Below are 12,757 nucleotides of genomic sequence, written 5' to 3' on the forward strand. Positions count from 1 at the left end.
CTTATTCATTCCTCCAGGGCGTGATGTTAATAACCCGCAAATATATTTCTCTTCATAATTCTGAGAAGTGAAAGTGGGGTAGATTCAGAATATGTTTTGAGAATATGCACTTTCAAGTCTTCTTCAAAATTGCAGCTGCTTGAAATGAAATGTTCAGCAGTTCTGTTGAACTACTGTTCTTGTGCCTGACGTCGAATCTGTGCCCATTAAACCTTTTGTTTAATTGTTCCATTGTACAACCAACATAAATCAAGTTGTGTTTCATGCATTCTGCAGCGTACACTAAATGGGAATCTTAACATATTCTCCCTTCTGTATAAATCATAACATTTCTGTTATGATTTCTGATGGTATTCACTTCACTCATGTTGTTGCACAATGAACAGGGCTTACCTCTCTTGTGGCTGTTCTTTAAGGTAGAGCGTGCAGATACTCCAAAGTTCGTTTTCTTGGAGTCAGATATAGAGGTCAATAATTATCTTATATTCTTATTCTGTTGAAAGGCAACAATGGGCGGCTGAGGAAATATCTGTTTGAAACTGGGATATTTTTTCGCCACATGCTGGTAACTTTCATGCAACACTTTTGAAATGCCAGCGAAACATTGGTGCCAGCTAATCACTAAAGGAATTCTGCCGTCTATTGTATTTTGTTTGCTAAAATTATGCGTTTAGGTTTGACTATTTTTGCTAATCTTAGCTATTTCATTTGCTATTTCCTTTAAACATGATTCAACTGGTACTTGATTTATCAACCCCGAAAGGATGAAAGGCAACATCGACCTCGGCGGAATTTGAACTCAGAACGTAAGGACAGACAAAATACCGTTAAGTATTTTACCCGGCATGCTAACATTTCTTATTTCTTTATTGCCCACAAGGGGCTAAACATAGAGGGGAAAAACAAGGACAGACAAATGAATTAAGTCGATTATATCGACCCCAGTGCGTAACTAGTACTTATTTAATCGACCCCGAAAGGATGAAAGGCAAAGTCGACCTCAGCGGAATTTGAACTCAGAACATAAAGGCAGACGAAATACTGCTAAGTATTTTGCCTGGTGTGCTAACGTTTCTGCCAGCTCATCACCTTATTGCATTTATAAATAATAACAGGTGGAGATACAAAGTGAGAACTTACTGAAAATACTTCTGAAGTGTTTGATATGGGAACTTGTGCTTCCTTCCAGTTTCCTTCCTGCTCATCTGTAAGCTGCCACAAAATACTTGTATTTGATGCCTTCTTGTACACTGTCATTGTGGCTGGAGTCTTTCCATATATATTGTACCATAAATGGAGACAGTTGACTGTTGGGTTAAAATCTGTGCTTACTAGTTTAGAAATACTACCAGCTTGACCACTGTTTGGTTTCGCCAAAAGATAGTGACCTTTGGAAATAACTTCAGAAAAAAAAAAAAAAACATTAAGTAATTAGTAATTATGTAAAATAACGACTGACATTTCATTTTTGTATTTGGTTCGCAAGACTCTTGATGTGAATTTTTTATGTTGAAACAGATTTTTGAAAGTGTCATTACGCCAATAATTTTCCTCTAATTTGGGTTGAAGGCCAGAACTTTTCAAAAGAAGGGTTAGTTGATTACATCTGTCCTAGTATTTGACAGGTGCTTAACTTCATTGACACCGAATAGATAAAAGGCAACGACGATTTTGACGGGAAATGAACACAGAATGCAAAGAGCAGAAAGAAATGTCGCTATGCATTTTGTCCAAAGCGGTAAAGATTCTCTCTACTCAATGCTTTTATTATATCAATAATAAACACAAGCATTGGTTCTTTTTCAATATCTTTATTATTCTTTCGTTTTTGTATTTGGTGTGCAAGATTCTTTATGTGAATTCGTGTGTTGAAGCATATTTCATTGTGTCTGGGAGGAGTCATTCCCTGTTAGTGCCTTATTAATTTAACACATTCACTGGTCAGATTTCCACTCATTTACTTATTTATTTTTACTAAAATTTTCGTTGCGTCTTGCAACCTTTTCAATAATTGTTGACTCTGTCTCTTATCAGAATTGCATTCTTTTTTGTTTGTTTGTTTGTGCACATGCACGTGCATATACATATATGTATAAATGTATGCATGTATGTGTGGGTATGAATGTATGTGTGTGTGTGTATGCATATATATATATATATATATATATATATATATATATATATATATATATATATATATATATATATGTATATATATATGCATGTGTGCAGGGCTTATTCATTGGAAGCCTAGTACTTATTCTATTGGTCTCTTTTGCTGAACCACTAAGTTACGGGGACGTAAACACACCAGCATCAGTTGTCAACTGATGTTGGGGGGGACAAACACAGACACACAGATACACACACACACACACACACACACACACACACACATATACATATATACGACAGGCTTCTTTCAGTTTCCGTCTATCAAATCCACTCACAAGGCTTTGGTCGGCCCGAGGCTATAGGAGAAGACACTTGCGCAAGGTGCCACGCAGTGGGACTGAACCCAGAACCATGTGGTTGGTAAGCAAGCTACTTACCACACAGCCACTCCTACACCTGTTCTATATTTTTATTGATTGATGTTAAAGGAAGTATATTTTAAGAGAAATACGGTAACAAAAGAGTTAATTGGTGCTAACTCACCTTTGATATTTGTGTGGTCCGTGAGAGGGCCTAAAATTTTGGATTTTACATCAGCTTTCTGAATGAGCCAATCAAAATCATTTTCATCTGACATTTCCCAATCACAAATTCCATTTTCAAAGTTACATGTTCCTGAAATATAATTTTAATTTGAGTGATAAAAAAAGCATCATTATATATGTTTTTGGGGTTTGAAGAGTCTATTTCATGATTCTTTCCTTTAGCCAACCCTCATCTGTTTCCATGTTAGGTAAACACACACACACAACAAGATTCTTTCAGTTTCCTTCTATCAAATCCACTCACATGGCTTTAAACCATATTAACTCAGTCTTCATTTGAGGACAGTTGTATTTGGTTTATTTACTGCAATAAAAGTTAACTGGACACTTATTTATATATGTTTGCTATCCCTATTTATATAACTATCTTCAAAATTTCGACAGTTACCCTAGGTTAAAATGGGTTAATCAGCCTGAGGCTAAAGTAGGAGACACTTGCCCAAGGTGCCACACAGCAGGACTGAACCTGAAACCATGCTGCACACACAGCCATGCTGCATCCATGTCATATAATTCTAATATTTTTATATTATACTCATTCATGCTCAACTCTGATGATTCTATACCACATTCTATGCATGTACTAAATTTCCACATCATACTTACACATTCAGTTTTTTAGTATGATTTCTATGGATGGAAACTTTCTCATGCCAATTACTTTAAGAATGATCTAGATGCATTTTTCATGTCACCAGCACTAGAGAAGTTGTCACTAAGAGAATTTGTCATATTTTCAACCCGACTAAAAGATTCAAAACAATGTGAATAAATAAGCATCATCCACCATCTCAAAGCCATGAGATAATGCATAATTTATTCAAAACAATGTGAATAAATAAGCATTACATTAGGTAGAGTAATTCTGAATGCTAAAGGGTTAAAAAACAAAAAAACATTACCTTGTTTATTACACTGGCCACTGTGAACTGTAAAATCATCAATGGCAATGTCTCCATCGTATTTACCACCAACAATAGCTTGGAAATAAATCTGATATTGCTTATGAGAATTTATTTGTATTGATGTTAACTGCCAGTCAGAATTTTGATGCCCTGGAAGTGAAAATGAAAAAATAAAATGAAAAACTGAAAGTTCTGTTCAAAAATATTACAAAGTATGGAATAAAACAAAAGAAAAAAAGTAAAACAAATGTAATTTAGTTAATAATGCTTTTGTTATTCATTAATGAAATTGTTAACTAACTGAAAATATAATTAGTAAAAACTTTGGATTTCTGTTTTTTCTTTTAATATCTCAATTAACCCTAAGGTGATGAGCTAACAGAATTGTTAAACACATCAGGTAAAACGTTTAGTAGCATTTTGTCTGTCTTTACATTCTGAGTTCAAATTCTGCTGAGGTCAACTTCGCTTTTCATCCTTTTGGGGTCAATAAAATAAGTACCAGTTGAGTACTGGGTTGATGTAATTGACCTATCTCCTCCCTCAAAATTGCTGGCCTTGTGCCAAAATTTGAAATCAATATTTGGTGGGATTAGATGTTTGTATTTAAAATTAAGGAATAAGAAAAATGATGCACAGAATACATGCATTTAATACACCTTTGTTTATTTATTACAAAAGCTTCAAAATTACTAATCCAAGTGATCTTAATCTCAATATATCTGATAGATTAAGAATTAACAAGAATATATTAGCTTAAAATCTGAGAGAACCTGGTGTCATTGTTTTTATTTGATTGTTATTATCCCTTTTGATACCAACTCACCTGAGACTAATCTTAGGTCTATGCCAACACAACTAACCTAGTATAGTTATATTTTGGAATAGTAATTATTATGTTCTTTTGCCAAATAAACACAAGCACTATATATTTATTATTATTATTATTATTATTATTATCATCATTATTATTATTATTATTATTATTCAGGTCACTGCTTGGAATTGAACTCACAATCTTGGGGTTAGTAACCAGCACTCTTTAACTACTATGCCATATGCCTGTGGGCTATATATTTGTTTTTCAATTCAGCTTTATTACTGTTCTTATTTTAGTGTCCTTTGTCTTCAAACTTTCACCAGTGATCTTTTCAGTGATTCTTTGGATTAAACAGGAGGATACACATGGTTTGGAGAGTCACTGAAGAGGTCAAAGGATGTCTAATGAAAGATTTAAGACAAAGGACAATAATAAAGTTAAAGTGAAGAACGAATAGGCAGTGCCTGTGTTTATTTAACAAAATAAAAAAGAAATATAGCCATCCTTAAGTATAAACAATATCTGTTTCTACACACGATTTCACATCAGAAATCTTACAAAACAAATACATAAACATAACAACTAACATAGTATTTTGAAGAAATCTCTACTAAAATCTTCCATCATGATTTCATGTTAATTTATGTTCCAAATACCTGTTTAATGATGGCATAATTATTTTGCTAAATTCTTCTTCATTTTCAAAATGAATAGAAACAAAGACAGCATATTTCAACAGAAGACTGAAATCAAAAGGTTTAATTCAAGAACAATGAAAGGTAAATTCCAACTTACCAAATCGATTCCAGAGAAATGTAGAACGATTTCCATTCAAAAGATAGACAGAGAGCATTCCAACATTTCCTTTCATATTGAAGTAGAACTCAACACATGATGAGGAAGTGTCTTGCTTGATGAGTGGTGAGAAGAGTCGGACTTTGGAATTTGGTTTTGTGTTACTGCCCTCCACAAACATATAATGACCTGCAGTATAAGATAGTACTTTAATCTTAATCTATCTAAGATAAAGAGACAGTTATTTACTGCCCCTGTTGGTGCCATGTAAAAAGCACCCAGTACACTTTGTAAAGTAGCTGGTGTTAGGAAGGGCTTCCAGCCATAAGAACTATGCCAAAACAAAACTTGCCAGTGTTGGAGCCAGGTAAAAAGCACCCAGTACACTTTGTAAAGTAGCTGGTGTTAGGAAGGGCATCAAGCCATAAAAAAAACACACGCCAAAACATATTGGAGCTTGGTGCAGTCTTCTGGCTTGCCATCTCCTGCCAACCCATCTGACCCATGTCAACATGGAAGACAGACATAAATGGTAATGATGAAGATGATACCAATCCATCTGAAACTGAATAAATAAGCATTATATTTGACAAAGTAATCTGCTTGCTAAAGGGTGAAGTCAAAATACCTTTGTTAGACCTGTAAGTGTGGTCAGATGAAGGACCTGTATTGAGGGTTGATGTGCTGCCTTGATGCCAAATCCAAAGTTTCTTCCCATGGGTATCTTGTTTGAAACCACAAATAGCTTTATTTTCAAAATTACAGGATAACGAGTCACTGAAATCTACAAAAAAAAAAAAAAATAAATAAAATAAAAAAAGCAAATATACAAAGCAAAAATCGAAGTTTGAGAAGTAGAGTTATAGTCCATTGGATAACTTACATCATATTACTTATATTACAGGTACTAATTTTATTGAACTTGGACAGATGCAGGAATGGCTTTGTGAAATAAGATGTTCACTTCCCAAGTGTATAGTTTCAGGTTCAATCCCACACTGAGTGATACCATGAGCAAGTGTCTTCTACTATAGTCCCAGGCCAACCAAAGACTTGTGAGAAACCAAAAGAATCCATCAATTATATATATATATATATATATATATATATATCTACATATATATATATATATTAGTAAGGTGGTTATTCGCAATTTACAACCGAAAGGCATAATAAGTATAGTTGTCATTAAAATGACCGAGGATGTTAGTCAGCACCAGCATTGCTAGAAATAAGAGTCAAAACAACTCTTAGCCAAGTGAGAGCACTTTTCTAATGAATGACAAGGGAGACAAGCACCTTATGGCAAGTGGCCAAGCACCTTATGGGAATCATCGATGATTTCAGATTTGATTAATCTTCATCGGTGACCCACTTTTATAATACATAATTCTCATTTCACCATTTTCGGAATCAGTCAACGTTTCCTATGATGTTCTCTATAAGACTGACAAGACAAGTCGAGTTTCTAACTCTCAGTGACAGAACAATGGGTCATTGACAAAGATTGATCAAATCTGAAATCAGAGTCAATATAACTCCACCTTGCTTGCCATTGGGAGCTTGTCTCCCTTGTCAGTTGTTAGAAAATTAATCTCACATGGCTACAAGTTATTTGACTCTTATTTCTAGCAATGCTGGTGCTGAATAGCACCCTCATTCACTTTAGGGATGACTATATTTGTTGCCTTTTGGTTACAAATTGCGAAGAGCCACCTTAATAATCTATAATTCTCACTCCAACATTTTCGGAATCAGTCAATGTTTCCTAAGGTGTTCTCTGTAAGGCTGACAAGGTGAGTCGAGTTTTTAATCCTCAGTAATAGAGTAATGGGTCACTGATGAAGATTAATCAAGATTAATCACCTTGTTGGAATGTTTGTCCTCATCACTGTTTTGAACAATTGTGAAGATCCTTTCACAGGAAACTGTTGGTTACCTTGTTAACCCACAAATAAAGTATATATATCAGAGTTAAACATAAAAAGCATAATGATTTTCTCTTCACCAAATAGCCTTGCTTGAAGTGTAGGTACTTGTGTCTCCCAATGCCATTTAAACTTACACTGAAAATTTGCAAATTTTACTTCATGCCTTCTGCAAACGCAGCCGTCATATATCATGTCAGATTCTGGTCTTTATTTGTTATTAACTTATCAGAATTTATCTTCAGCACAAATAAAACAGAAACAAAAAGGAAATGTGGTGACTGAAAAGTGTTGCTTACTTACCATTCTTGCAAGTTCCGTGTGTTATAGAAACATCATCTACAGCTGTAATGCCATAAGAATCACTCCGAACTTCAAACACAACCTTAAAACAAATAAATTGATAAAATTTTGAAATGGAAAACGAATTATTTAACTAACATTTTATTGAAGAGTCTAAAAAAGAGAGAAAATAGACAGCTTCTGACAATGCAGAAGATTTTATAAAACCTTTATATTTCAAGCACAAAGGCCCATCTTCAGAAGGAAAATCAGTCTAAGAAAAGTTCAGTTATGTAGGATCTGTTAACCCATTCAAATTACCTAGCGTTTATGTAACATTAGCAGTCATTCTCCAAATGTAGGTGTAATTGATGTTCCACATCTTGGTGTAAACAAACACACAAACACTCAGCTGTTGTTATAAGCTATTCACCATTTTATTGTTCAGTTGAATAGATATTGGTTTCATAATTATTAAAGAAAATTTTAAATCTGTTAACATGAACTGCAAACAGGTCCTTAACAATAATGAACTACCAGAAAAACCACTACATGGTCATTTGATCTACTAAAAATTATAACCAAATCTCCCTCAAATTACACCCTACCATCTTATACACAGATTAAAATAGGTAATCATCATCATCTTCATTGGTTAACGTCTGCTTTCCATGCTGGCATGGGTTGGACGATTTGATCAAGGACTGGCAAGCCAGGAAGCTGCACCAAGGTTTCTACAGCTAGATGGCCTTCCTAATGCCAACCACTCCAAGAATGTAATGGGTTCTTTTTACATGCCACCGGAACAGGGAGCCAATTAGGTGGTACTGGCATCGACCATGCTTGAATGATGTTTTTTATGTGCCACCAGCATGTGTGTGTGTGTGTGTGTGTGTGTGTGTATATATATATATATATGTGTGTGTGTATTATATATTTATATGTTTATATATATGTAAATATATATATATATTATAATAATAATAATAATAATAATAATGATAATTATATATATTGACTTACATTAAACGTTTTGTTAATGTGAACACTGTACATCTCTCTCTCCCATCTTTTAGCTGGAAATCCATTTAAAGCTAATACAGGTGAAGATGGCAAATTAAGGCCTTCTTTTATGTACATTCTGAGAGAATTTGAAAAATAACCATCTTTATAATACCAAAATGTAACACAACTTGTATCACTATTTGGAGTGAAATCTGGACTGATAAGCCGGAACTTTTTGTTTGTTTGATTTAAATGTTTAACAAATATATAATGACCGCCGTCTGAAATGGAAAATAAGAGAAAATACTTGAAATACGCTTTTAAAAATAGTTTGCCAAAACACAGAAGTTTGTAAAATAAAGTAGTATTTTTTTTTGGGGGGGGGGGGGATTATCTTGAAATTTTTTCCTTTCTTTAGCTGTAACAGAGAATTTAGAAAAAGGCATCATTTTTTTAATCATAGATTTTTCAAAGACTATAAAGTTTTGTATCTTAATGGAAATATCGATAGAATGTTAAGTCACAATAAAGGAATGTTGTTTATACATACACACATAACCCCAAAGACAAAGAAATAAGAACCCACAGTATGGTGGAAGCTATAGCTACTCATAATAAAAAGGAGTACTGGTGGAATGTCCCCGTGAAGACCTTAATAAAATGTAAATGTAATAAACCTGACACAATAATTTGAAATAGAGAAGAGAAACTCTGTACAATTATGGAAATCAGCTGCCCAGTAGATGTTAACATAAAGCTAAAGATCAGTGAAAAAGAAAATACTTACGTTGAACTATTGAGAAATTTGCAGTTACTCTATCCAGATTACAAGTTTAGATTTATATCTAATTATTGGGGCACTGGGATATGTAACACACTGCCTAAATAACAATCTTGAGAAATTAGGCTTATCAAAATCAGGAAGGAGGATTTGAAGACTAGAGATCCAAGCCATCACTGGAACTATAAAAATCTGTAAAACTTTCCAGAAGTCTATCATTTAAGTATATATGAGCATGTCTAGGTGCATAGCTATATGCATGAGAATACATACATAAAACAGAACATACAAATCTGCACGTATATATACATACAAAAATACCCTGTTGATATTGTTGAAATTCCAATGAAGGAACCTTGGATTTTGGTTAGAAACCAGCTCTTTCCTTATTGGCAAGAAATCTTGAAATAAAAATGAATAATGACTTACATACACACATACACACATACATACATACATACATACAAACATACATACATAAATACAAACATTACATACACACATGCATATACACACATATATATATATATATACGTACATAATATATATGACAGGCTTCATTCAATTTCCTAAATGTTTTCACAAGGCTTTGGTCAGCCTGGGGCTACAATAGAAGACACTTGCTCAATGTGTCACACTGTGGGACTGAACCCAAACTCATGTGGTTTGGAAACAAACTTTTTTTACCAGTCAGCCACACTCACATCTATCATCTACCTAATTGACTTTTCATCAATTAGAAATAACAAATTATTGAGAATCCAATGAATTCTTTATAACTGCCAAAAATAAAGTTCCTTACCAACTCCAGTATGGTCTTTCATTGCTGCTTTGTCACTTAATCCAATTAGCCAATCACCATCATCTGCTTTATCTTGCTTCCATCCACAGTAATCATTTGTGAATGCACAAGAAGTTGAGACATCAACTGGAGCTTTTGTCACTGTTGGTTTATTGGTTGTCATGCTGTGTTTTAGATAAGCTTTGGATGGGAATACTGAAATAATTTAAAATTTAGATTATTAACAATATAGCTTTGAGATGTACTTGTATTGCACAGGATTTAATTTGAGGCTATGTGTTGAAACTAAGATCATATTAGCAATTAAAAAAAAAAAACTGTTAATTTAGTGTCTTTTGCTTTGTTTGAATTCAGAACGTAACAGCAGACGAAATACCACTAAGCATTTTGCCCGGCATGCTAATGATTCTGCCAGCTCGCTGCTTTGTAATAGAGAACATACATGGTTACCTCAGTTAGAAAAGTAAAGGAGAAAGACAGACATTGAGAAGCGGGGGGAGAAAGAGTGAGAAAAGAGAGACAAAAAAATTGAAATACATAAGCAAGGAATCAAATTGACAATTTCTAAGAAAGCAATGGTTTCTATTTAGACACAAGATATAATAAAATAATGCTATCATCAGCAGAGAGACTTACTTCTGCAACCTTCGTTTATAAAAGTAATGTCATCCAGAGCTATGCCACCTTGTTCTTTGCCATTGATGCCTTCAAATACCACAGAATAAGGTTTCTTTATCCTTGGTAGAGATACCTGGCCTTGCAGCCATGGTTTTCCTTGGTTTCCTTCTAACTGCCAAATGGTAATGTTGCTTGAGCCTGGATAAAACAGGAAAAATATTAAAAATTGAAGAAAGATCTTAAACAACTGGAATTAAATTTGAATTACTTGTCCATCAAAATACATTATATAAATTTGTGTATATATACAAGAGTTGAGGAATGGAGTAGATAAAATCCAGGCTATATATGTTTCATAACAAGTGGAATCTCAATCCTTGAGTCTTATATAAATATATATATATATATATATATATTTAACTATATGTATCATCATCATCAATACATATAGCTTACACAGAAAAACCTTTTTACATACATACTCACATACAGATACACACACGCACAAACACACACATGCACGCACACACACACACGTACACACACAGATACCTTCTATTGTGTGCCTAAGGCCTGGAATTTGTGGGGATGGAGGTAGTCGATTGCATCAACCCCAGTACTTGCCAGGTACTTAATTTATCAACCCCGAAAGGATGAAAAGCAAAGTCGACCTTGGCGAAATTTGAACTCAGAAAGTAGCGCCAGATAAAATACCGCTAAACGTTTCACCTGGCATGCTAACGATTCTGGCTGCACACTGCCTTATACATACACACACAGATATATAATCATAATGGTCAATAGTGTTACTAGCTACTTATTTCATTAAAAGGAATCAATTATACAAACCTGCAACGGTTATTACAACTGACAGTCTACTAATGTCTTTCCCATTCATGTTGTACCAGAACTGCAGACACTTATCAGAATTAAGTGGTTGGAAAAGTGGACTAACTAACCAAGCTCGGCCAGGGTTAGTTCCCTTCGCTTTTTCAATATATTGGTAGTGACCTGCAAGAAGATTAAATTATTTATGCAATTCTTTTCTGTTAAAGACATGAAAAATGATACAACGCAGCTACTGGACATTTTGCATTAATGTTTTCTGATAATCTGAAGCTGAGATTAAATTATTTTTTGTTGAATCAGTTTTTCTGATTTAATGTGATTTGTCATAATTTTGTGACTAAGAAATACAATTGTCTCACTGCTTATTTGGTAGATTCAACATGCACATCTAAATAAATCTAAATTGTAGAAATACCTATATATCTATCTATCTATCTGTCTGTGTGAGATTTGTGTGTGCATATATATGTGTATGTACATATCTATATATGTACATGAATATATATAAATACATATGACGGCCGTCCACTCATCATTATCATCATCATCATCATCATCATCATCATCTTCATAATCATCATCGTTGTCATCGTTGTCATCTTTATCATCATCATCATCACCATCATCATTGTCATCATCATCGTCATCCTTCTTGATACTGGGTAATAATTATCATCATCATTATCATTATCATCATTGTCATCGTCATCATCATCATAATTATCATCATTGTCATCATTGTCATCATCATCATCATCATCATCATCATCATCATCATCATCATCATCATCATCATCATCATCGTTGTTGTTATTGTCGTCATTGTCGTCGTCATCATCATTGTCTTCAATATCTAATGTCTGTCTTCCATGCTGGCATGGGTTGGTCCTTTCGACAGAATCCAATGAGCTAGAAGACTGTGCAGAGCTCTCGTGTATGTTTCAGCATGACTTCTATGGCTGGATGCTCTTTCTGATGCCAGCTTCTTGTCAGAGTGTAGCAGGCACTTTTTTCATGACACTGGCGTTAGTGAGGTGTCCAAGTAACCCACGAAACAAAGAACAGACCTTCAGCTGAGTGGGATTGTAGCATAAGGCAGGAGGAGGCATCATCATACCAGGTGCTGAGGGGCAAGTATAGCTGTCTTGCTATAGAGGAGATAATGGTTACTCTGTTTTATATAAGGGGGGAAGTAACTGAAAAGAAGATGAGGGCAGTGATCTGGTATCAGAGAGCATTGTTTCATAATTTT

General features: G+C 34.2%; 1 protein-coding gene across 2 annotated transcripts in view; it reads right to left on the reverse strand.

Annotated features, from left to right (window-relative positions):
- The window catches only part of LOC106882389 (MAM and LDL-receptor class A domain-containing protein 1), a 234,860-nt gene that overhangs the window by 186,323 nt on the left and 35,780 nt on the right, over positions 1 to 12,757 (reverse strand). For both annotated transcript variants that reach the window (XM_089354751.1, XM_089354750.1), the window contains exons 20-29: positions 11,506 to 11,667; positions 10,675 to 10,854; positions 10,039 to 10,233; positions 8,474 to 8,736; positions 7,472 to 7,553; positions 5,869 to 6,024; positions 5,241 to 5,429; positions 3,623 to 3,775; positions 2,659 to 2,790; positions 1,141 to 1,400 (exon numbers count right to left, since the gene is read on the reverse strand). In XM_089354751.1, the coding sequence (XP_089210877.1) occupies positions 1,141 to 1,400; positions 2,659 to 2,790; positions 3,623 to 3,775; positions 5,241 to 5,429; positions 5,869 to 6,024; positions 7,472 to 7,553; positions 8,474 to 8,736; positions 10,039 to 10,233; positions 10,675 to 10,854; positions 11,506 to 11,667 (1,772 nt within the window). The remainder of the gene's footprint in view (positions 1 to 1,140; positions 1,401 to 2,658; positions 2,791 to 3,622; positions 3,776 to 5,240; positions 5,430 to 5,868; positions 6,025 to 7,471; positions 7,554 to 8,473; positions 8,737 to 10,038; positions 10,234 to 10,674; positions 10,855 to 11,505; positions 11,668 to 12,757) is intronic.

The sequence above is a fragment of the Octopus bimaculoides genome, chromosome 7, assembly GCF_046866305.1.
Source record: "Octopus bimaculoides isolate indiv1 chromosome 7, ASM4686630v1, whole genome shotgun sequence".
NCBI classification, from domain to species: Eukaryota; Metazoa; Mollusca; class Cephalopoda; order Octopoda; family Octopodidae; genus Octopus; species Octopus bimaculoides.